Source organism: Carassius auratus, chromosome 30 (genome assembly GCF_003368295.1).
Source record: "Carassius auratus strain Wakin chromosome 30, ASM336829v1, whole genome shotgun sequence".
Lineage (NCBI taxonomy): Eukaryota > Metazoa > Chordata > Actinopteri > Cypriniformes > Cyprinidae > Carassius > Carassius auratus.
Genome location: NC_039272.1, coordinates 4,246,282 through 4,272,663, shown reverse-complemented (window position 1 = coordinate 4,272,663; position 26,382 = coordinate 4,246,282). Strand labels below are relative to the sequence as shown.

Here is a 26,382-nt window from a genome sequence, read left to right as displayed (position 1 = left end):
TTCACAATATTACACAAAATAAAAAGATATGTTCCCAGTGTGTATATATATATATATATATATATATATATATATATATATAAAACCTACTTTCAATGTTCACTGCTGTCCACTACTTCATATATTATAATCAAAGTTGAAAACCGTTGTGCTGCTTAATATTTTGTTGGAAACTATGGTACTTTTTTTCAGGATTCATCAATGCACTATAGGCTTAAAAGAACTTAACATTATTTAAAAAAAATAACAAAAATTAATAATATATAAAACATATTGCCTGAACAACAGTAACGTCATATAATAAAATCTTACTGACTACAAACTTTTCAACAGTACTATTAAATACAGCAGTACTAATCGTGTAAAAAAAAAAAAAAATCATAAAATAATGGCATTATATGGAATGAAAATATACTTGAACACAGACCATTCATAATCTTTCTCTTAAAATGGAAAAACATGTAAATTTTTTACTTAAAGTCTTTTTTTTTTTTTTTATCTATCAAGCAGTAATAATAAATGTTCGAAATAGATTTTAAAAGACATGCAAATTAGCTTGGACTACAACGGTTTAGCAAATTAGCAAAAACACGACGAATTAAAATCCAAAAAGGTTAGATTACAAACAGATTAGATTAGTAATCAGAAATCTCTAATAAACAAAATGCCACGGTGGTTCAAACCATAGAGGCCACTTTCTTAAAATGATTTTACTAAGCAGCACTAACAGGTATTAGAATTAAAACAATATTTAATCAATCCAGCTCTAGAAGGGTATTAAAAGGATAAATATACCGTAATTAATACAATAATCTCATGCTGAGACCAAAGTGCATGACCAGGTTTTACCTAGCACGTGAGAACCTCTCTCTCTCTCTCTCGACTGAAGGTGGACAGAGACACCGGTCTAATATCCTCACGCTTCTGATGACTAGCTGCTCTCTGAAAGCGATTTCCACATACATCTCTATCCCTGATCGATCCTGAACTCAGAGTAACCTCTGGTGACCTCAAGAAGAGACAAGGGAGATGTGAAAAAGTAAAATAAAAATGCAGTGATACTGATTTTTACTCACACTTTGAGTGATTCAAGTGAACTAACTCTCAATTGCATCGCCTTAATGACTGATAAATAACACACACTTATAGAAAGTGCCCTAACACAGTTAATGGAAAAAAGGGCTTAACACTGCACAAACGACTAACACACTCAACTCAAGGCTTGCAGACACACACAGACCCACAAAAAATCCTGATATTTGCTCAAAGATGGGCAGTTACTTTAGAAGTGGACACTTATAATACATTACACACAACAATAGGGTGGATCTAATCATTTCAACATACCATCTAGGAAATCGGTCACATACAATTCTTGCCTGACTAAAATGTTGGGACATCCTGAAAAACAAAAAAAAAAAAGGATTTTTTTTCTTCTTATGCCATCTCACAAACCACACCTCTGACTCTCATTTCTCTAGGTTTTCAATCACTCTGCTCAAGCGGATGTTAAGGAGACGGATCTGGGTATCCAGGTTGTCGATCTTATCCTCCAGATTTCCAGATCCTGCCCCTTTCCTCCAGTATGCTCCCACCGGTCCTGTCATGAAGTACATGGCCATTATGAAGCACAGTGGCAGCACTGCCTTCTCCGGGTCACCCTCGAATTTCTGCAGAATGTACAGGCAGGAGAGGGCAAAAAGGGCCACGCGGGCCAGCCAGAAGAAACGGCCAAACACTGTGTGGAGGACGTAAAAGAAACCGCTCAGGAACAAGGACAGGAACCAGTACGCCAACAGCAAGGCTGCCACCAGGAGGAGTGCACGAGGAGGAGAACTGGACACAGACGATGGGCTGAAGTAGTGCGTCAGATTCGAGGCTGAGGAGAGAAATAAAACAGAGACAGATGGAAAGAGAAGCAAAGAGAGGGAAGGGAGAGATACGAAGGAGGTTTTAAGGACATGATTTTTCTGCATCACACACAAACAGTGAAGAAGTGCTATTTCAGTCCCTGACATACATAACTGCAGCAATTCTGATGCAGACTTACAGTCGATGCCCATTACATCGAGCAGATCCACCCACAGCTTCCACAAGGCGTCCACTAATAAATCGACTCCATGAACAAACCCCTCTGTCGTTTTTGAGAAGAACTGCAAAACATTGAAAGGTTTTTTTTAATTAATGAAGACTGCAAAAGAGTTATATGACAAAAGAGCAAACATGTATTAGTGTGGACATTATAAAACATGCAAAGGTCACAGAAGAAAATCACCCAACTACCTATTATCTAAATTAACTTTTAAATATAAATTACAATAGATTTAGATTCAGTTAATTTTATTTTTGATTACACTGCATTGTAACATTATTTTTCTGACAATTAAACATATCCCTCTTCCCATTCACAACGGTATATAATGTGTGGCATTATTTACATATATATATTTATATATATATATAAACAAGTAAATACATTCTGAAAAAAATAAGTCAGCAATGTTTTTGAGGGCATTTAATGTGCATAATTAATAGACTATTAATTTACTATTATTGTTCAAATCATATTTTAAATTATACAATATTGAAAAATCACGTATTTACTCAAGTTATTATTATAAATAATAATAATAATAATAATACTATTTATATAACACGACACTGACAAAACCCAGAACCTAGTGACCGAGATAAACAGAAAGATGCCGATACAGTGTGCTCTCTAGGTAGGCAGCTCACTAGATGTTGAAACACGGCCGTTGGTAGCTGATGATCTCTTCATGCCTTAAACTAGTGCACCTGCAGACAAAACTATATTATTAAGCAGCAAGATAACACCGCACAATCTTATACGGACCTTGTGCACAGCCCTCATGTTGTCCTCTCCGAAGATGCTGCTGAAGGTTTGGTATAAGCTCGTGGCCGCCCTCCTGAAGCTGTTCTGGCTGCTGGAGTCTCTCTTGCTCCGAGCCGCCTCAGTCAGGACCAAGAAGGCCAAACACACGCTGAAAACCACGGCTAGTTTCGCTCCCTTCATCCTTGTAGGCGACCTGACAACCGGTGATATGCAATTGAGAAAATTCTGGATGGTAGCGGTCGAATAGAGTTTATAATACGCTGAATAAAGAGGTGTGATGTTCCGGAAGAAGATACTGCGAAAGAAGGAAGGAAGAAGCTGTGCGCGCGAAATAGAGCTGGAGCAGGGGCAAACTGAAACGGTGAACGAACGGTACCGGAAGTCTGAAAATATTCTTCTTCTTCTTCATTGGATTTTTACGGCAGTTGGCATTCATATTGTTGCATTACTGCCATCTGTTGTCTCACTCTAGCTTACTCAATTTTTTATTTATTTAAACTCTTCTTTCCAGTCCAGTTCTCCTTAGAAAATTACACAAATATCTCCGTCCTTGGTCACTATTTCCATATGTTACTATATTTTTAACATTATATTCTAATATACTTATTTCCCGTAGCTGATTCTTGAACTCTTGCCTTTCTAGTATATATTTCTTACATGACATAAAGATGTGATTAATTGTTTGCTCCTCCTGACATTCATCATAATCCTGTTGGGTGTTGTCCTATAATATGAAGATTTTTGTTTAACTTGCAATGTCCAATCCTCAGTCTGTTTATTATGACTTGTTCCTTCCTCCCCCCTTTCTTACTTTCCATACTTATCCTATTTTGTGCATTGTGCATTAGGACATACTGTATTTGTTGTATATCTTATGCTTGGGAAATAAAGTTGTAAAGTTTATATTCTGTGGTGTTTTACCAGTCAATTTCTTCAACTTTACCACAGCTCAAGAGACAGATATGTGGATATATGATACGTCCAATCGAAATAAAATACAACTTGTAATTAACAACAGCAAAATTTATCACCACCATAATCTTAATCAGAAATCTGCTACTCATGGGTTAACTTTTGCTGACATTTTACGTCTACAGGTCTGGAGCAAAATGGAATGATATGTACAGAAACAGAAATCATAAAATAAATATGACGTAAATAAATATGTCAAAGTGTAGAATTAAATTAAGTAAACATGTCAACGTGTAGATAGAATTAAATAAAATGAAGATTTTGTTTTGAATTTGAATTGTATTTTATTCAATGTTTTGAAACTAATAAATAAACCACAATCAAGATTTAACAGCGGTAAAGTTAGTTTGACGTTTGACATTTTTCTTTTTGCCAATTAAACTCTTTGCTGCTGTTGTTTTAATAATATAATTTAATAATTTACCTATATGTGTAATTATAATAGAAATCCAATAATAAAATGTTCATAAAAACATCCCTGTTATTGCACAAAGCTCCACTTTTGGAATTACAATTGTATGTGTTTTATAATAATTTTACAACTTTTAATGTATGAAATAATATAAATCCATTAAACTCTGACATTATTTGAGATAAAGGAATTAAACCAACTGCAAAATATTCAGAATATTATTCCCTATAATGCACACGAATTGTTTTTCAGAATATGCCTTTTTTGTTTTTAAAAATAATAATGACACACGCACAAGCATATAAGCATATTTGAAACTGTTTAAAATGTTTAATAAATATTTTTTTATAAGAAATACTCTGACAACATGAAAACTGTTAATTTCTATGATGGGGACTTTTATTTTAAAATATTTATTTTTTTGTCGATGTTTTCACATATTCGTCGTGACTGCTTTTGGATGATTCTTGTGTCCAAATACATTCTCTTACACATGACTTAGGAAGAAAAAGTTTTTATTTTTTTTAATGGTCATGGCGAGGTACCAGTGACAGTTTGTCATTTTGCTTGACGTTGTGTGAAAGGAGGAAACGGCGGCACTTCCTCAGCAGAGTGACTCTGTGGCAGTGCGTCATAGCAGCCGTTAACTCTCCGTTGACTACTCTTGTTGAAGTCATGTCGTTTCGGAGAGCGATCAGTCTTGCGTGCGGCTTCGCCGGCGGATCCGCGGTTCTGGTGTGCGCGGCGGTGGCGGCAGATAAACACGGCTACTTCGCAGACCGACGCCGGTTGAGAGAGACCCTGGCTGCCGTGCACGCTGCGCAGCCTCCGGCATGGCCCACTGCGAACGGATGGGACTATAACTGGGACAAGTAAGCAATAGAACCTTGTTTCTGATTGATTACTAGTGTACAAATAATATTTTGACGTATCTCTAAGAATAATAAGGTACTACGTGGACAGAAAACCGGAGCGTGTGCTGCCGTGCCACCATGTCCAAAAATCATCATAATAGGACGATAAGTGTAGCCTGAGGTTTAATGCCTTGTTCACTACTTGCATATTAATAAACTACAGCTGCTCTGTAAAATATTAAAAAAATCAGTCACCAAATATCAAAACTACAGTTTTTAAGCTTTCCAATAATATATAGTTTGTCAAGATTACTTTAGGTTCAGACTAAGATATTACTGTTAAAAACATGTAATAGCAAGTGGGCCCTTGACATTTAATAGGTTAATAGTTTTCTAACATTAATAAGACACATGAATGTGATATTTTAAAACTCTATCAACTATTTTATTGTTTATTGTAGTTATTTTCTTAACAATGCAGCGTATGCTTCACCATTATTTACTGGACTGAGTTCAATGGGCCTACTTTGTGAATAGCTAGTCTGAACACTTTTGACTCTTTCAGACGTGATCCCTCATCTCTGGTGAACGGGAAGAGAAAGGAGAGCACTGGTGACGGTGGAAGTCCGGATGCGGAGAACAGCAAACCCAAAGCTACACGCCACATCTTCCTCATCAGACACTCGCAGTACAACCTCAAGGGTGATGGAGATAAAGAGAGGATACTGACGCCTTTAGGTACGGGTCCCTCAGCACATATCAAATGATGGAAGTGCTCAAACTTATCTATTAGTAGATGACATGCTGGTTTCTGTCTTGGCTGCAGGACGTGAACAGGCTGAGTACACAGGACAGAGATTAGCGGCGCTCGGACTGAAGTACGACGTTCTCATCCACTCCTCCATGACCAGAGCTACAGAGACGGCCAGCATCATCAGCAAACACCTGCCAGGTACAGACTCATTCTGAAGAGTATTGGTGGAAGAAAACATCGATGCATGTGCGTATCGCATTATTTTGTTTGGCGGTACTGTATCGATTCTCAAACACCAAATATCGATATAAAAAAAAAATCATACAAGATTTATGGTTGTTTTGAGTTTATATCTAGATAGCAGTAGTTTTATCTCTAAAACTGTAATGACATTGTATGTTAGAATAGGAAACATGAACTATGAACCTTTAAGCAAGGTCTAAAAATACTTTACACATGTAATTTAACTAAAGAATCATGCAAGCACTTTACTTTTACCCCTTAACTTGTACTGTAGTAAAAGTGGGTCAATAACGTTGAACGTTACAGGGACTGATTAATTCAAATGCAGATTATAATAATAATAATAATAACAATAATAACAGCGTGTGTTCCTGTGGCTCAAGTGGTAGAACATTGCATTAGCAGCGCTAGGTTGTGGGTTCAATTCCCAGGGAACACATGTTAGGTAAAACATGTATAGCCTGAATGTACTATAAGATGATCTGGATAGAAGCATATGCTAAATGCATACATTTAATTTAATTTAATTTCACTATGGCATCTTTTGAAAGCAGCAACATTTGTTGTTAAAGAGTTTGCATTAATAATATAATGAAAATAATAACGTAACTAATAAAGAAAAAGAGAGATGCTTGAAGGGCACGTCATACATTTAATTATCTGGAATAACTACCGTAAAACCTGCGATTGGCAAGAATATAGCTATAGAAGCTGGCATTGTATTGAAAAAACAATCAAATTTATTTAATTGGTTATTCTTTATTTAATTAAATTTATTCCTATTTTATTACTGACTGTTTACCTGTCTTTTTTAGTTCTAATAAATTGAATTTAAAATCAAAGTACTTTATAAATAAGGTGCCCTGACTTTAAAAAGGCTTTTAAAGGATGAATATGTAAAGTGTTGCCATAGTAGAGATGCTGAACTGTTCTTTTCTTCATGTTGTGTTCTAGATGTGGAGCTTGTGAGCTGTGATTTACTGCGAGAGGGTGCTCCCATAGAGCCTGTCCCACCGGTCACACACTGGAAACCTGAAGCAGTGGTCAGTGCAAAGTCTTCCTTAACCAGTCTGAAGCCACTGTCTGTTAGTCCCCATGTGTTTTTATTGTCTTTATGTGTTTTGTTTCTGTTGATGACTCATATATGAGTCATCAACACAACGAGCTGCTAAGGTTACTGCTGGCGCACAACTGTTCTTGTTTCCCTGCTGCTCATCTTAAAGCTTGATGTCTGAAATGTTTTTTTGGAGTATGTTGAGTTTGGTTTTGCTCTGCGGAGTCTTTCCTCTCCTCACGTGGATGGTTGTGAAACTCTTGTGCTGGTTTCAGCAGTACCATGAGGACGGCGCGCGGATCGAGGCAGCGTTCCGCCGCTACATCCACCGAGCGGACGCCAAGCAGAAGGAGGACAGCTACGAGATCATCGTCTGTCACGCTAATGTCATCCGCTATTTTGTGTGCAGGTTTGTGTTCACTTGCTACTCAGCGCAGTCTTTCTTTTTGTGCTCTTTGAAGCTTTCATAAAAACAAAAAACTTTTATAAAAACCAGAGCAGTCTGTCCACGGAGAGCGAATGTAATCGTAAGTATGCGCTGATCACTTTGTATTGTTACGTATATGTGGTTGCAAAAGTTTCATAGATGCCCATTTCAGCCGCCTAAGAAAAAGTTATTATGCTTTGGTAGTTCATAATTATGACTTGTGATAAAAATTACTTTTTTTGACTTTTTACGGTTTGTTTGCATCATTTTCTCATGTGGTAGAAATTAGCTTCCATATTAAATATATGGAATTCATGAAAAACTGTTTGCAAACTTTTTCAATGGTTTTTGCAATGTCAAAGATCACTATTGCTGTTGCTCATACCTCAAATTTGCTAGCATTAAATGGTAAGTTCATCCAAAAATGAGGAACCTGAGGTAACTGTTCCACTCTTTCAGAGAAAATGTCAAAAGCATGACTGTAATGGAAATGTGTCTTCAGGGCTCTGCAGTTTCCTCCAGAGGGCTGGCTGAGGATGGGCCTGAACAACGGCAGCATCACCTGGCTGACGATTCGTCCCAGTGGCCGAGTGGGTCTCAGAGCGCTGGGAGACTCGGGCTTCATGCCTCCAGATAAACTGACCCGGACATGACGTTCTCCAGCTAGACCAGCATGCCTCAAATCAGCCTAGAACTGAAGATCGTTGAGATGGACAGATGGTAGAGTTGCAAAGGATTTCCTTAAATCTTCTCCTGAATGTTTTTTCAGAGTCACAATATTCTAGAATACGGAAAGCGATTTCATATTCATCAACTTTAGGAGAAGATTGCTGTGAAATTTTCATTTGCAACTCTACCATGTGTTTCTGTGTTGATCAGTGACCCCACAAGTGTCTTGAGTGATTTGGTTTTGTATTTTTTAAAACAAGCAAGTTGAGAATTATTGATGTTTCTTCAATTAGACACTCCTGTGCCATGCTTTGTGTGAACTAAGGTGGAATTAACCAGCAAGTGTACTTTTTTATGTATATGATGAGGCGTTTTTTTTCCAGTAGCATTATGCAAACTCTGGATGCCTTGTTTTGGCGTTGGTGTGTATTTGCACGGTTTACTTGGAATCGTTTATCATTGTTTTAGAAGCACGGTGAAATGTGAGTATCTTGCCACTGAAAGGTTGAGGATGTTGTTATTGTTTACGGCAGTAAAAAATGAATGAATTGAGTTGTTTACAAGTGTCATTCAATGTTTGAGTCAGGTAATGGATTAAAAAAATGTCCAGATCATATTTTACATGAGGAAAAAAAAAAACATTTGAACTGTCATGCACATGAGAAAAATAGCTTATCGTTTACAAATATAACAAATGTGTTTTGTACCTTAAAGAAATGTACATTTCAAGATTTTTTTTTTCTTGTAGAGCCAGAGAAAGTCAGTGAAGTTATAAGACTGCACACTTTATTTATCGTTCGTCAATAGAACATCAAATACTGTTTTTAACATACAATACTGTAATAAAATAGGACTAGAAATGCATGCAACGTAAAGGCCAGGACAACAAAAATAATTCAATTCCCAACAATACACTGCAACTCATTTTCAATTCACCAGTGTTGGCACTACAAAGCATCATTTAACAAAAAGTAAGGCTGGCATTGATAACTAAACTATAAACCTTTTTTCCCTCTCTTACAATTGTTTTTAAGAGGTATTCAGACACTGCATATGCCAATGCTACTGTACTGTATTTTATTCTAGGAAACAGAAAAAAGGTCTATTCAGCTTGTATGTGGTCAGTGCATCAGTGTTCCTTATGTTCCAAACAGATCATAATCAAAGGCACTAAAGCTTTACGAAGCAAAGATCAACAGGCCAGCACTACACTGAGACTGATGGGCACCAAAGAAATAGATCACATGATCTGAAAGAACCACAGAGGATGTTCTGGACTCCATTCCTTGAGATATTCATAACATAAAGCTGAGCTACCTGGAGCTTTTAGGAGCTTCTGCTTCTAGTCATGTAGCTTCCAAAATCAATGGAGTGAATCTGGCAAACGGATCCATTTACAAATCACTGGGACTAAAATCTTGGCAATTTATGATGTGATGAAGGAAAATGGTGAAAAAATCCAAAAAGAATTAAAAGTGCAAACACAGCATACATAGAGAAGATAACTCACATTTATAAAACTTAAAAAGGGGATACTCGCATGTTACAGACCTCTTGCCCCTCCAACACAAAGCTGTTATCACCAAAGCAAGACTCAACACCTGCTTTTGAGATTCAGAAGTTGGTCTTTTCTTTTAGAAATTTAAGGCAGTTCTCCAATCAAGGAATAAAAATAACTCCTGGCAGTCGGTTGACGTTTTTCTTTTTTAACCTTAAAAACCCTTCAAATGAGTAACTTGTGCTACTGACAGTTAAGTAGCAAAAATAATTCAATAATTTACTAACATGTTATTCTAATTTAGCTCTGAGCTTTTTTCCCCCTTAATTTAAATGACTGTGTTAAGTAGGAAATTGTTCATTTCCGTTCAAGACACAGTTTTGTGATTCCACAGATACATCTCCCAAGCACACACACACACACACACACACACAGATAAGAAAGAAAATAGAAAACAAAAAAGTCTATATGACCATCACAGATCAACCACTGGGTGTCATACACAGAAGTACTGAATATTTACATTTCTATTATGATTCGGGAACCCCTCGGGAGAGGTGCATATTATTATTTGAGCTGTGTTCCATGAACCTAAGAGCATAGAAACTGAAGACGGCCTGTTTGCGAGATCCTATCTGCGGTTTTCATGGCACTAGGAGTCCAATTTGAGCTTTTCATGGCTTCCACTGTGACTCCGTTCTCCTCTGTGACGTTTCATCCCATAATCCATTACCATTTCAGTTGCTAATTGGTAGAAATTGGTCCGGATTGGATTGAGAGCATCTGTTAAATGGGGGCGTCCCCGAAATGTTTGAGTCCGATGCGCTGGATGTAGCTCACAGGACTGTAGTTGGAGTGTGCAGGGCTGCAGACGTCCGGTGAGCTCATGTGACGGACTGGACTGAAGCGACCCGCTGGAGAGCCAGGGGTGACTGGATGAACCCTCAAATGGCTCTTGTTCACCGCAGGAGTCTGCCAGCTGGAAATATAAACACAGACCTCTTAGTGCACATAAATATTTGTCACGAGACGTTTTCAAGAGCGATCTTTAAAAAAGGCCTGTTGTCATTTAAGTTTTTTTTATAAATGTTGTTTTCAAAGAAGTTTCCTATACTCTCCAGGATTGCATCTATTTAAAAAAAAAGACAGTGATATTGTGTAACATTATGATGTTTTCTGTTTTTTTATATATTTACCACAGAGACAGTGATTGATGAACATTTTATTTTTACCAGAACTTTAAAAGAACAGCATTTATCTTAAGGGGTCATCAGATGCTAAATTCACTTAAACATGTTTTTTTTTTTTACATAAATGTGTGTTGGCAGTGTGTGCACACATCCACCCTATAATGCTAAAAATCCCAGAAGAAGTGAATATTATTTATTTATTTTAATTAATATTTGCAAATCAGAAAATGGGCATTTGATATCCCCTTTAAAATAGTTTTCTTGGTAACATAAATGATTTTTAATAATAATAATAAAAAACTTCTGTTTTGAACGGTTGTGTACTGTACTAGACAGCAGTGTAACATAACTCTCACATGACCCACATGCCTACCTTTGCATTTCTAAGTGAGAGTAGGCCTGAACTGTGCTCTTCCATTTGTGAATGCCGGGATACTTCAGAGGGTCAATGTCTGCGTCTCCTAAAGCTGACAGAACCTCTCGGTCCAACTTGGTGGGTGAATCCCTAAAATAAGAAGTAAAGAAAGAAGGTTTAAAGCCAAAAACCTGACTTTTGGAATAAAGATGTTTTATTATTACTATTATTTAAAAAATATATATTTTTTAATTGTTCAGAACAGGACCTTAAATAAAAGATTTGCTTTCTTTTACAGCAAATGGTTAGTGTCGAAGATGAATTTTTGTATTATTACTAGTGCTGTCAAATGATTAACTGCATCCAAAATAAAAGTTTTTGTGTACATAAAATATGCATATATGTGTAGTGTGTATATATAAATACACACACATGCATTTATATATTTCAGAAAAATTTATAAATGTATGTATAATACATTTATATGTAATATACATTATATGAACAAATATATACATGTACATATTTTCTAAATATATTGTATGCGTGTATATTTAAACATACATAATAAATATTCAAAGTACACACATATACATAATGTAAACAAAACTTTTATTTTGGATGCAATAAATCACTAATTACTACAGCACTAATTACTATTTAAAGATTTAAAGAATTATTCCAGTCCTCAGTGTCAACATGATCCTGATTTGTGCTCAAGTAAAAAGTTTTATGAAATTAAAAACATGCATTAAAATGTAAACAAAAAATGTTTAATAAAATAAATATATGTATTGAAAATAATTTAATGCAATAAACTGAATGAATAAAAAAATTAAAATCGCCACATTGGCTAACTTGGTTGCAAATTTAACTGAAATTAACACTTCAGTAGAGGCCAGCTAGGTTTAGAACCATATTTATTACTATAATAACTTCTAGACAAATATATCTTAAGAGGAGTGGCAGTGGCACCATATTTATTTATTTTTTTGACACTGTGTGAGGGATAAATTAACAGTGTGTTTGAAGGTATGTAATGATGTTTAACAACTTCCAGGTTTGATGGACAAAAACTTCTTCATTTCAAAAGTTGTGAGTTATGAAAATAACATGTGATCTTGGACCTCTGCACTGAGCGTGCCACTGTAAACTGCAAGTCTATCCATCCTGGCCTTGTTTTCATCTGCATAAAATTTTATGTGGCATCTAACCTGAGGGATATGCTTAAAAAAATGTACATGACACTGTTTACCAAAGTGTACTATAAAAGTCTAATATTTAGGAAATTCCATCACTAGCCTAGATATCACAATTCTCTGCTATACTACTAGAAATACGTAATTATGCTTTCTATCGAAGCATCACAGTGTTCACACGTCCTCTCACCCTTCGATGAAGAGTCTATTCGTTACTCTAGGAGGAGTACGCAGAATGAAGTCCTGAGACCTGTCAAGTGATCTGTAGGAGCTGGAAGACCCAGAGGAGCTGAGGTCTCTTCCCCCATGGTCCCAAGACTTTGATCTAGCAGAGATCATGCGCTCGTCCCCTGGAGTCTCTATAGTCCGTTGGTTTATAGGTTCTAACCTCTCGTTGGCCAGAAAGTATTCATCTGAACTTGCACTGGACCTCGCATCTACTTTGTTTCTTCTCTCCAATCCATCATTCTCTGCTGCTCGTAATGCAGACGTCCCTTCTTTATCAAAAACAGAGGAGTCTTCCGAGGACAAAGAGAGGCGGCCCAGTCCACAGGAGAGCTCTGTGGCCTGGGTGTCTCCACTTTTTCTTCTCTCCCTGTTAGTCCTATCTGGCTCATCCAGCAGAGACATCCTCTCAAACTCAACCATTAGGTTTGAGATTGGCGACAAAATGCAGGAATCTGATGAACCGCAGATGCGAGGGGACGTTTTGTCCCCGTTTGGAGTCCTTTCCCCGGGGCTCTGCTCACAGCACAGGCCATTTTTACTGTTGGAGAGCAGTAGATCCTGCTCTGCTGCCACCTCGATGAGGTCAGCACTGTGGGACAGTGGTAGGATGTGAAACTCAAGCCCCCCTACTGCCCCCTGCATGCCATCTTTGGAACACACAGAAGAAATACTGGTGAGGGCAGCGTTCTGCCTGTTCTTGATCTCCTCCAGGCTGATATCATCACCCTCGTCCAAAAATGCCCCCACAGAGACGGAGTTACAGAACTTCTTCAGTTTGCCTGAAAACACAAACAAAACAAAACAAATAAATAGACCTATATGAAATAAAATGTATAAATAAATTAACCAAGATGGCAGAAAGCAGAACCCTATTTTTCTTTAAACCTATTTTACAAAAGCAATTGTGAATTTACACAAATAAATGCAAACCTTTTAAAATTCAGATTATCTTTATGACTAAAAGAAGTAGTTGCTTCCAAATGGAGGGGGGAAAAAAATCAAGTGATTGCATTTGCACCACATGTTCAACCAAGTCTCTGCCTTTCTCACACAGAACAACCTCCTCGACAGCAATCAATCTGGTTTCAGAAGTGGATATTGAACAGAGACCTTGCTCTCAGTTGTTGTTTAACTCTAAGACTGGCAAGAGCAGATTCCAAATCTTCAATACTTAACTTTCTGTATCTGTTTGCTGCTTTTGACACAGTTAATCACCAGATCCTCTGGTCAAACTTACTGGCAAAGGGCACCTCAGGAATCACCTCTCAGATAGGTCCTTCGAGGTACCTTGGAGAGCTGAGCTGAATATCTCAGTACTGGGGTGCCTCATGGCTCAGTTCTTGGACCACTTCTCTTTTCTTTCTACATGGCATCACTAAGTTCTGTTATTTAGAAACATGACTTTTCATACCACTGCTATGCTGATGACACTCAACTCTACCTCTCATTCCATCCTGATGATCTGAGGATAACTGCTCGCATTTCAGCTCGTCTGACTGACATTTCTTCCTGGATGAAGGACCATCACCTTCAACTCAATCTTGCCAAGACCTGCTTGTGGTTTCCTTCGGAACATGCTTCACAACTCCTTGTTCAAACTCTTGTTCTGTCCATGCTGGATTATAGCATGCTCTCTTGGTCATAGCCGTCTTCAAGAATCGGCTAAAAACACATCTTTTCCATCTTTTTTTGACCCTCTAACTTTAGCATTCTCTAATTATATTCTTAAAAAAAAAAAACCAAAAAAAAAAAAATGTACCATTTGCAAAAACAACACTAGCTATTCTAATATTTTTGTATTCTAGCAATGTTTTCATTTTATTTATTATACAATTAACAAAAGCAAAAAATGCCTCTAATTCTAGCTTACTCTATTCTTTTTCTATTCTATCGGTTTTCTTTTTATTATATAATAATAAAAAACTTGCTATGTGTACTGTGTTAAGCTAACTGATACTTGTTATAGCACTAGCATATCATTGCTCTTTTGTTGATTTTAATTGCTTTGATTGTCTTCATTTGAAAGTCACTTTGGATAAAACTGTCTGACCAAAAGTAAATGTAAACATTATGCGTCTGCATTAGATCTATTTGTGAATTAATAAAATGTGACTATACCCTAGTTTTTTTTCCTCTCTAAAATGCTATACATGTTATGAACGTAGTTAGAATTAGCATTCCTAACTGATATATGATTTTTTTTTTTTATAACATAATCTATTCCTGATACATTTTTATTCAGAATTCTTTGATGAGTAAAATATAAAATAATAGATCTTTGTAGTTTCTGATTGATTAAATGCAATTTTGAATGGGATGTTTTAATACAAAAAAAAAAAAATACTGAAGAATTTTATAAACCAATATTTGAAAGTATTTCAGAAAAATGTTGATATTAGAATAAAACCTAAACCTAAAAACCTTTTTTTAGGTAGCATCTTTCTTTCGAAAGCACCCCTAAAAATGATAGCTTTTAAAACACTGTTAAAACAATACAATAATATTTTTTAAGTTTTGACAAAAAGGAAAGATTTTAAGAAAATGACAAAGCTCAAATTCAGAATAATAAAAGATCATGTATATGTTCTACAATTGTCAATTGTCTGAACAAAAATGTCTGACGGAATTAAAGAAAGCTCTAATTCACTCTCTGACATTAGATGAACAAAACAGCGCTGTGCTTATAAACATGACTTTATTAGGCATCATATGGATTTAAGATCTTTTCTGAAGACAGTCATATAGTCAGACTGTTAGATATACATTAACAAATGCAGTGTCAGAATGACACTTTTCACCAAGAGGTGACAAGTTTGCAGTTATGTTAAAAGTCATTGGTCTTACCGGGAGATGGGGTTTTAAACCTGTTGCTGGTTTTGTTCTCTCCAGCATCCTCGTGAGCTCGCTCTCTGAACTCCTTTTTACTGAGGTATTCTTCAAGCACTTTCAGGCCTTCGCTTGACTGCAGGTCTACAAAACTGTCCAGGAAATCCCAGTACTCTGCCCAGGGGTGACCGAGCTCATGGGCCAGATCTCTGCTTACAGACAGGGCACCATTATCTAAGCAATGCTTAATAGCACTCTTAAACGCTAATAACATTAAATAAGTGTCTATGATAATACCTGCCAACTCTTTCTGCTCCACGGTCTGGGTCCGACTTTAGGATGTTGTGGAAATGGTCTGCCCGTTCTCTTGGAGGAGTCTTCCACGTTCTTCTGAACTCATCTGCCTATATATATATATATATATATATATATATATATATATATATATATATATATATATAAAAAAAAACAATTTATATAAAAATTTGATGCGGTCATAAAACATGCCTAAACATACTACGCACAAAACTCACTTTAGATGGACTTAAAGGTCCAGCGAAGGCCCTGACTGCCATAACTGGATTCTTCGGGCTTCTGGGTAATCGCGGTGACAGATTTTGCATTGGCTCAGGGGACCAAGGTTGACCAATCACAGCTTGGGAGGAGTTATCAGTAGCTCTCAATAAGGGGATGTATAATCGATCTGTAGCCAATCAGAAATCAGTGTTAGAATAAGGAATGCATCTACATTTTTAAAGTATAAAGAATAAATGCAAAACTATACAACCGCTGACTTGCCTTCCAAATATTCATTTATCTTCTGTTTGACCTCCTGAATTTTACCCTTTTCTTTCATTCTTTCACAAACAACCTAAATGAAAAAGAATACAAATAAGCTTTGGTAAATGATGAAATCTTTAGTTTATGCACCACAGCTGCTGTACCTCAGAGGGCTTCTGGTTGTACTTGTTCTTGCAGTTCTTGTCGATATCTGGATGAGAACAGAGTACGTTCACAACTGCTGGACAGCCAAACTTGCATGCAAAGTGGAGCGGCGTCTCAAATCCCTGTGAAACACCAGATGAAGCATTCAAACCCTAGTGAGCCGCCTGCATTGACAGTATTCCAGCAATAATATGAAAGTACCAGACATATCAGATGCTCCAAACAGTGTCATCAAAATAATGCTGGCTTATACGATATTGTCTTTGTCAAATTCTGAGGCAGTAATGAATGTATCATCCTACAATGCATTATTAAGTTTTTAATCCAAGATGGCAACAGTTTTTTTTCCAGAAATGATATTTCACAGCACACAATATTTTTGTGTTTATCAGAATATATTCAATATTTGAACAGTTAAATAACAAAGACGGATAAAAAGCACCACTTACAGCTTTATCTGGCGTGTTTAGGTACAAGTCTACGATATATCGGATGCGTTCCTGCAGCATGCTCTCCTGATCGTCTGGATACATGAGCCGCATGAAATCTGGGTTCTCAAGAGTGTCCAGCAGGATCTGAACAATGCCTGGCTGGTTCTCTTTAGCTGCCACATGCATCACATTATACCTGCAGCCCTCCTGCAGTCAGATTTACGATAGACAAACATTCAGAAGAACAGCATTGAGAGATTGAGAAGTTTAGATAACATGTAAAAAAATAATAAAGAAAAGAACACGCTGAAAAGTAAACAGCTGAATTTATACACAAGGGGAAATTAGGGCCCTATGAAATCAGTTTTATTTTTTCCCAAATTTTGTTTTATTTATTTTTTCAAAATTTCCATTAGAATTTTTCTGGATTCCAATTTTTTCTGTTTTAATTTTTCTTATCTCCTTTTAAATGGTTAAATTATATTGTATAACTTGTCTAACTATTTAAATGCATAAAATAGCCTTATGAAATGTATGAAATGTATGAAATTCTGTTGTGTAATAAAAATTTTCTGGTTATCAAATGAAGGCATAAAAAATTCATTTTATTTATCTTTTAATTATGAAAAATTAAGCAATCTTTACTTTTTGGTAAACAAAGAGGATTTACTATTAAAAATAAAACATGGAAGAAATGTTGTGTGTTTATTCCTTAAAAAAATAATGTTTGTTTCTTTGTAGTAGCAGTAGTAGGCTATGTGTATTCTGCTGAACATTTCTGTCAAATACTAGTCTTTAAATTAAACCAGACTTTTATTTTGACAGGTTACAGTGAATACCTTTACAGTTCTGTGTATGTGATATGACGGTAGTTTTACTCAAATCAAACGGTCAAATGCTCATATAGTGACTCTCAGAGCAGTTCTGGAGATGTTGTTCATGTGTTTATGTCCTTATTTAGTGAGACAGCAGACGCTGAAACACAGCGAGCGTCACCCGCGCTTCCGTATGTGTAATAAATGATGTTGCGCTTCTGCGCCATTTATTAACACAGCATAACAGGGAGGATTCATATTTAAATAAACTTTTCCAGCTTAATATTTACAGATATTAGTCCATATCGCGATATGATGTAATTGCAATGACCTACTTTTGATTAATTCTTTCAAAATTTGACAAATTCCGTGACATTCTGCGTTAAACTGTAAATTCCATTTTTATGACTGGATTCCATGATTCCGTCTGCGTTCATAGGGCCCTAGAAAATGGTGCATGTGAAAAAACTTGGGTTTTAAATAACATAATATTAAGGGTGTACTCACACTAGGCACGGTTGCCATGAACCGGGCCCGAGTACGATTGTCCCCCCTCCCCACTCCCCCTCTGGCCTGCACTCACATATAGGGTTTCAGCATTCGTGCCGGAGCACGCTTACGTCATTATGGTGCGATGGTTTCGGGATAAACAGGAAGAGCAGCGCTCTATGAACATAATGGAGTGCATCGCTCTGTTTTCTTTGTGGATAATTTTGTGTTGTTTGGTCCACAGCCTGTTGTTAAACAGATGTGTCGCCTTAGTGGCGCGAACATTTTCACGTAATCGTGCTGCTCGTATGAGGATGTTTGCATGATACCAGCTGAAGTGCAGCAAGGACTTTGCAGTTTTTAGTTTTTTTATGCGTTTTGCACCTCTGCTGTAGACCAAAGCGACCCTTTCCCTGCCATGTTGGTTTTGGAGCGTCGCAAAACCGTGATGCAAAGCGTCCTTTTCCGTGCCCCGGCACGGTTAGCGCTCACACTGCATGCGAACCGCGCCCGAGTCCAACTGAACCGTGCCCTGGCCCACCTCTTCCAAGCGGGCCAGGGCCGGCTAATCGAGCCGCGCCCGGGCACGATTCGGAGCACTCACACTAGTCAAACGAACCGCGCTTTGGTGGTCAAACGCACTCGGGCACGGTTCAAACTGGCAGTGTGAGTACACCCTAAGATAACAGGCTAGTTTGGAAAGAAACTTTGAACTTTGCAAAGAAGCCAACAGCTCACCATATCAAGTGGAAAAACAGCCGAAACATCCAAACCGATTACGGTACAAAAGCTCTCACCTGGACTACAGTAGGGTTGTCCCCTGAGCCGATCAGGTAACGAGGGTTGCTCCACACCAGCTCGGTGAAGGCCAGCTCATCTCCCTTCTCCACAGCCTTCCTTAGCTTGGCTGTCAAATCTTGTGTCCGAGGGCTCTTAAAACTGTTCGCCTTCTCCCTGTTGATTGTGTCTGCCTCCATCATAGATAAGTGGTCTAATTTAGGGAATTTAAACAAAAAAAAAAACTTTACATTAACAGTTTTTAACACATGATTATCTTAGCTTGACATACATTTTTATTATCAGAAACTTTAATATATAACATTTATATTGGGGTGTGAGAAAAAAAAAATCAGTCTTTTAGCATTTTCATTCAATTCATAAAATCGATTTTCTATTTAATAATAATAATAACAACATGATGTTGTTGCAACAAGACAGCAACAGCAATGAAGGAGGAAAAACACAAAAAAGTTTATGGAAAAATATGAGAATTGTTGATCTTCTGTAGTTATTATGGAAAGTGTCAAATTATTGATTTATTACCAAGTTAATAGTAAACTCTGATTTCTCAAGTAAGGAATACCCTTATGATTATGAATACCCTTACTATAGACTGGTGGTTTTGTATTAGATAACTGGTGTGTTTGATGAAAATCGTGAATCGTTTTTTAATGAAATCATGACCCCAAGAATCATATAACTTAAAATTTATACACTAAATTCTAAACATATAAATCAATCAGTTATGTTCAAATGGGCTTTACATTGGCATAATTCCTCACCTTTGCAAAACACCAGGCCAGATTTGACAGGAGAAACACAGGGAGCGCTTTTACTGGGCGAAGGATAGTAGTCACATATGCCTTTGGCAAACTTCTCAGCATCCTCACGATTGGAGAAAGCTTTAAACCGAGCCCCCTTCATCATTTTAACAGCCTGCAAAGCCTCTTTCTTATCCGTGTACACATGGGCTCTCTCTAAAGAGGAAGAGGAAAATAACAATCTGACACCAACATAACAGGTTTGAGTCATCTATTCTGCACAGTACAGGCATATAAAAGGCTATTGTACTACCAAAGTCTGTAGTACGAGTGCTAAAATACTGTTATCGAAGCAATAAAAATGTGATAATTTTCATATTACAAATTCTTCCATTCAAATGTTTGTGTGTGTGTATGTATATATATATATATATATATATATATATATATATATACATACACATATAGATATCAGGGCTGTCAATCAATAACAGTTTTTAATTAATTTATCACACCCTTTTTTCTGTGATTAATCGCACACTTAATGAATCAAAATCTGTATTCGAGATAAATTTAGATGTCTCTCCAAAAAGGACACTTAGAAACATCAAAAGGACACAGAAAGAACCAAATCATATAAGGAGCACATTTGAAAAAAAAATCTGTATTGTATAGTATGTGTATAGTGCAACAGCAAAGAGCTTTTTTACATTTTAGAGAAGTTAAGTACCAAACAGGACCACATGGAGATGCGAAAAATAAATAAATAATAATAATTAAACCACTGGATCACTGGACTGACAACTTTCCCGGAGTTTAGCATCTTAAAATGATCTGATCGTAAGCAGAGAAGCAAACCTGGGTTAAAGGGTTAGAATAGACTGTGCTTAAATTATTTTAACCTGTTAAGGATTGTAAAATTAAATCGCATGCATTAATGTGTTAACAATGACTGTCCTAATATATATACATACAATAATTAAACATGGCTGCATTTAATGAATCAAAAGTGACAGTAAAGTATGGAGCCAGAAGAGTCTCAATAAAGATAAATGCACACACTACATTCACATATGCACACACAGGATTCATAGATGCACACACATGATTCATAAATACACACACAAGATGCACAAATGCGCACAAAATTCACAAATGCACACACAAAATTTAAAAAGCACAGAAGATTCACAAATGCATAAAAATTCAGAAATGCACACAAAAATCAGAAATACACACACAATTCAGAAATGCAAACAACATTTACAAATGCACTCAAGATTCACAAATGCACAGGACAAGATTCACAAATGCACAGGACAAGATTCAGAAATGTATTTCTGATGCACACACACATATATCTTGATTCACAAACTGCTTGCGGTCTGTGAACTTCACTGCATTTGTGTGTGAATTTTGAGACTCCCCTGACTTGGCTGACACACAAATGCTTTTTTTTAAACAGGGAATGATCAGCAACCAATCAGATATCTCCCTTCTTTTAGCCAATCACAAGAATGCACCCCATGTGGGGGGATTGTTTACTTATAAGCCAATCACATGAACGTGTTCACACAGCAACTGTATTAAATTGTATGAAAATACAGATGTTTAGATTACAATTCAGGTTTATTTTTTATTATTTTTTACTAAATATAAATTTAAAAATGTCTCAATACATATAGCCCAGTGACTGCAGAAAAAAAGTTAACCATGGATTCATAAATTTGCAATAGGCAATTATTTCATTTTATTGAAATATTTTAATGAAAGTAAAAAAAAAAAAAAAAAATGTTTCAACCTTTTTGAATATTTAAATATATCTAAATATTATTTTGGATGCAATATAGAAGTCACTTTAATTATAATATTCAGTCCCTACATGAAGAGAGAGTCAGTGGTCCGCTGCGAGAGGAAAGTGGCTCTCTGGCTGCGAAAAGTGGGTCTCCGGCTGTCGTTCGCTTAGGAAAGTGAGTTGATTGCTGCATGAGGAAAGTGAATCGTTCGCTCAACTTCGCTGCTTGAGGAAAGTGAATCGTTCGCGGAGGAAAGTGAGTCGCTCGCTGGGTGAGGAAAGTGAGTCGTTTGCTGCGTGACTCGTGAGGAAAGTGAATCGTTCGCTAAGGAAAGTGAGTCGCTCGCTGGGTGAGGAAAGTGAGTCGTTCGCTGCGTGACTCGTGAGGAAAGTGAGTCGCTCGCTGGGTGAGAAAAGTGAGTCGTTCGCTGCGTGACTGGTGAGGAAAGTGAATCGTTCGCTGAGGAAAGTGAGTCGCTCGCTGGGTGACTCGTGAGGAAAGTGAGTCGTTTGCTGCGTGACTCGTGAGGAAAGTGAATCGTTCGCTGAGGAAAGTGAGTCGCTCGCTGGGTGAGGAAAGTGAGTCGTTCGCTGCGTGACTCGTGAGGAAAGTGAGTCGCTCGCTGGGTGAGGAAAGTGAGTCGCTCGCCTCGCTGCGTGACTCGTGAGGAAAGTGAGTCGTTCGCTGAGGAAAGTGAGTCGTTCGCTGATTGGCTTTTAAGTAAACAATCCCCCACGTGGGGTGCATTCTTGTGATTGGCTAAAACAAGGGAGATATCTGATTGGTTGCAGATCATTCCCTGTTTAAAAAAAGGCATTTGTGTGTCAGCCGAGTCAAGGGAGTCTCAAAATTCACACACAAATGCAGTGAAGTTCACAGACCGCAAGCAGTTTGTAAATCAAGATATATGTGTGTGTGCATCAGAAATACATTTCTGAATCTTGTCCTGTGCATTTGTGAATCTTGAGTGCATTTGTAAATGTTGTTTGCATTTCTAAATTGTGTGTGTATTTCTGAATTTTGTGTGCATTTCTGAATTTTGTATGCATTTGTGAATCTTCTGTGCTTTTTAAATTTTGTGTGTGCATTTGTGAATTTTGTGTGCATTTGTGTATCCTGTGTGTGTATTTATGAATTATGTGTATGCATGTATGAATCCTATGTGTGCATATGTGACTGTAGTGTGTGCATTTATCTTTATTGAGACTCTTCTGGCTCCATAGTAAAGACTTTAATGCTGTTAAAAAACATTCTATCTTGAATAAATGCTGTTCTTTGTATTAAAAAAAATATTAGAAATATTAAGCAGCACAATGGTTTTCAAACCGTTGAATAATATTTAATAATTAAAATTATTAAATTAATGCAGCCTTGGTGAACGTAAGAGGCTTCTTTCAAAAACATTTTAAAATCTTACCAACCTTAAACTGTTTAACACAAACACAAGAATTCTCAGTCTTGTGCCAGGTGCCTAAAGTAAAGGTAAAAACTCTTACCATTCCTAGCCAGCGCATCCTCCCACAATGGACACACTCCGTAGAAATAGGTGGGCGACACCTGTGCAGTTTTCGAGGGAGTCTGTGTCTTCTCCTCATTACAAGGGCACACTGTTCCACTCAGAGCCTCCTCTTCAGGCGGGTTAAGGCCTATGCCGTACCCAAAATCCCCATCCTCGCCTGTGACTGAATCTTGGGTTGCTGATGTGGCACTGTTTCCACCGCTGCTGTCGGGCTCGTGAAGTCCAGTGTTCTCCACCAGAGTCCTGGCAAGCTTACGCTCAAATATGGCTCTTGTCGTGGCAGTGATGGGGCCACATTTCAAGTTGGCTTTAATGATCTCCTCCCTCAACTCATCAGCAGTGAGACCTTTCAACCTGCTCAGGACCGCGTCCATGCTTCTGCTGTTCTACGGCTACCTGGTCAGCAAAACAATATAAACAGAAACTGATATGAAAGCAGAAAAGGGAGTTTAACCTGGAAAACCCCCACAGGTCTCATGCTGATAACAGCATCAGCTGGGACGGGTAACAAACATAGTATAAAAGCACCACTGGTGCTTTTCAGGAACAATATACTTCCTTTTTAATTGTTAAGACATTTTTTTTATTGCACATGCAAAATGTACAGACGTAATTTAGTGCACATCACTAGGAATGAAAAACACCAATTATAAAATAAATATTAAACATTAAAAATCTTAAACATTAAAAAAAAATGTAAATGATGAGATATGACATTGAAAATGCATGCGAAATGTGGCAAAGAGCAATAAAAGATTAACAATAAAATACTAATTATTTTTGTTGTTTGGGTTTTTAGAAACCAAACACATTCCTATGACAGCACTGAGAACCCCATGAGCAAATTCTGGTTAATAAACAAAACCAACACAAAATAATTTTGTTTTAAAGGATAATCACACCCCAAAAATAAAAATAAATAATAATAAATAAATAAATAAAAACACATGAGGTGCATTTTCACTAAAGGAATCACAAAAACAGAAATCTGTTTATTTATCTAATGTAACTTTGGTGCTAGTTTGGAAGGACATCCCTTACTTTATTATTTCTCACTCCTCTTAATCGCATCCCATGTGAGACCATCATGCATCTGCAACATCTGAAAAGTTTACTGAAATCGAGGCGTCACTCCCATACTACAATCCGTTGTAGGTTTTGTCTGTATATTTCACGATCCTGATTAATGGACATGGTAGATCAAAACACGGGGGATGAACATGTCACCCCGTCATTTTTGCACCACTTACCATCAGCTAAACAGTGGGGCCGAGCGCGACGGGAACGCGCAGATGTGCATGAAGCGCGCGGACGCTTTGGCAGGGTCGCGCTGTTTACAGTTCGGTTTGCGCGTGCGCGTGGAACGGTCTACGCCTGCTCACTCCGCCAGGCATCGGATCTTTTCAGTAAATCGACTGAACAGGTTCACGAAAGAGCTCTGAATGATTCGTACATAAATTCAACTGATTTTGGGAAGGAAATGGTACATTATCAAGTATTATTATACACAAAATTAGAGAAGCATTTAAATTTACTCATTTAGCAGACACTTGTATCCAAAGCGAGGACAATGAAACCAATCAAAATCAACAAAATAATAGAATATTTTGTAAACAATAGAGATGTGTTTTTAGCCGATTCGTGAAGATGCTTGGATTGAGTTGAGCAGGTCAAATTTTTAAATAGTTTTATTTCCGCAAAATATTGTCAGATCCTAAAAAACCATACATCAATGTAAACCGTATTTATTAAGCTTTCAATTATGTACAAATTTAAATTCCCCAAAAATTCCCATCATGACTGGTTTGTGGTCCAGGGTCACATATTAATGACAAAATTCGATGAGGACTGACGGAACCGTATGAAACGAATTGCTCGAAAGAACCGATTCTCGAAAGAGCCGACGAGTCCCACGAGTCAATACTTTGACAACAATACAGCAAATACTAATGCCAATATAGGATCTCATCGCGTTATATTTAAGAATGAATGGTTAATTTTGCCAATGAAGATAAAAAAGGAGATAAGCTGCAGAACTGGGTGATTAAAAACGCAAGTTACCTCTGTTTTATGAAGGCTGCAGGTGAAGAGCTCCTTACGTTACATGTTCAGTTTCCATTCAGCCAAGCCTATTGACACGTATTGTGGCAAGACAGGAACTATCACTGTACGTATATCGTATATCTGTACGTAAACAACTATAATCAAATAATGAAAAAAATTCAAGTTAACGTCTGAGCAAAGTGTGCCTCCCGGAAGTCTCTCTTTGCTTGTTTTTGAACGGCTTCAGCAGCGCCGTCTAGTGGCTGATTTGTGTATTTATTAAATAAAAAAATATTAAAAGGTTGAATGTTTGTGAAGCAGTACACCGTGTATGACGATAAACGTTCATATCACCTTTAAAGTTGTCCAAATGAAGTTCTTAGCAATGCATATTACTAATCAAAAATGGATAAAACAATAAACTGTAATAACACTATTTCACGTTAATTATATTTAATTTTTGCAAGTGCATTCCTTGTTTCATGAAACAAGTTTACCAAATAAGCCAGATTTATTTCACTTAGTCTGAGGTATTGTCAGTTAATTTGGTTCAAAATAACAGAAATAACCCTGGCTTGTTTGGTGAACTTGTTTTATGAAATGGGCTTCAGTTTTCATCCCATCATAATTATATTTGTCAATTTTAACAGTCATTAATGAAAATTCATAAAACTATATCCTCGTTTCATGTGCATACTTTTATAATAACCAATTATGCACAATTACATGCAAGTAAACTATAGCATATAGTATGCATGTTAATAATTCAGTACTTAACTGTATAATTACACTGTAACAAAATAAAGAGCAACCTGTTTAGCTGATAGTATATTACTGTGTAAAGCTTAAATGAGATTACATTTGACCAATTAAATAAAAAGCAGAATGTGTCTTCTAGCAAACAGTATCTGCCATAATAACATCATAAACATTGTCATCTAATAGGAACAAAAGACAAGATGTGATCGTTTTACAGAATGATTTATATTTTTTAGACAATATGGTACATCCCATAAAAATGCAGAGCAAGCAAAGAATTAAGTCAAACTTTTTTCTTATTTATAAACACTGAACAGAAACTCTTGCTTTTAGTCAGTACGGCAATTAACATACAGTATGCTTTCAGTTAATCACTGAATATGTATTAATCCTTTGAAGATAAATGTACATGTGAGTGTGTAAATCTTCGTTTCCCATTATGTCTAAAAGGTTATTACCCATCAATGTCATCCTCTCAGAACACACTTAAAACAGTTTAAGCCACT

At 36.9% G+C, this 26,382-nt stretch overlaps 3 protein-coding genes across 6 annotated transcripts in view; 1 reads left to right on the top strand and 2 right to left on the bottom strand.

Moving 5' to 3' along the window:
- The window catches only part of LOC113048943 (BRI3-binding protein-like), an 8,399-nt gene extending 5,151 nt beyond the window's left edge, over positions 1 to 3,248 (bottom strand). The window contains exons 1-3 of one of the 2 annotated variants that reach the window (XR_003276554.1): positions 2,858 to 3,178; positions 2,051 to 2,153; positions 865 to 1,879 (exon numbers count right to left, since the gene is read on the bottom strand). Coding sequence is in view for 1 of the 2 variants with exons in the window: in XM_026210923.1 (XP_026066708.1) it covers positions 1,470 to 1,879; positions 2,051 to 2,153; positions 2,858 to 3,037 (693 nt within the window). In the remaining variant the exon portion in view is untranslated. Of the gene's footprint in view, positions 1 to 864; positions 1,880 to 2,050; positions 2,154 to 2,857 lie in introns of those variants that run through there. The other variant, XM_026210923.1, reaches the window with a different exon arrangement.
- A 1,417-nt stretch (positions 3,249 to 4,665) lies between these two features.
- Positions 4,666 to 8,794, top strand: LOC113048942 (serine/threonine-protein phosphatase PGAM5, mitochondrial). 2 transcript variants are annotated; one of them, XM_026210922.1, is made up of 6 exons: positions 4,666 to 5,113; positions 5,661 to 5,833; positions 5,922 to 6,047; positions 7,047 to 7,135; positions 7,425 to 7,555; positions 8,076 to 8,794. In XM_026210922.1, exons 1-6 carry the CDS (start codon positions 4,917 to 4,919, stop codon positions 8,224 to 8,226), a joined length of 867 nt encoding a protein of 288 aa, XP_026066707.1. In that variant the 5' UTR covers positions 4,666 to 4,916; the 3' UTR covers positions 8,227 to 8,794. The 2 variants fall into 2 exon arrangements, with proteins under 2 accessions (XP_026066707.1, XP_026066706.1); XM_026210921.1 differs by having other exon boundaries at positions 7,422 to 7,555.
- A 105-nt stretch (positions 8,795 to 8,899) lies between these two features.
- On the bottom strand, positions 8,900 to 25,352 carry LOC113048941 (ankyrin repeat and LEM domain-containing protein 2-like). Of its 2 annotated transcripts, XM_026210919.1 has the most exons (13): positions 25,136 to 25,352; positions 23,052 to 23,470; positions 19,781 to 19,975; positions 19,016 to 19,209; positions 16,933 to 17,121; positions 16,483 to 16,605; positions 16,337 to 16,409; positions 16,072 to 16,241; positions 15,836 to 15,942; positions 15,557 to 15,747; positions 12,675 to 13,491; positions 11,304 to 11,435; positions 10,527 to 10,719 (listed from the first exon to the last, which is right to left on the bottom strand). In XM_026210919.1, the coding sequence occupies exons 2-13, from the start codon at positions 23,446 to 23,448 to the stop codon at positions 10,527 to 10,529; spliced, it is 2,781 nt and encodes a 926-aa protein (XP_026066704.1). In that variant the 5' UTR covers positions 23,449 to 23,470; positions 25,136 to 25,352. The 2 variants fall into 2 exon arrangements, with proteins under 2 accessions (XP_026066705.1, XP_026066704.1); XM_026210920.1 differs by lacking the exon at positions 25,136 to 25,352 and having other exon boundaries at positions 8,900 to 10,719; positions 23,052 to 23,448.
- Positions 25,353 to 26,382: the final 1,030 nt, after the last annotated feature.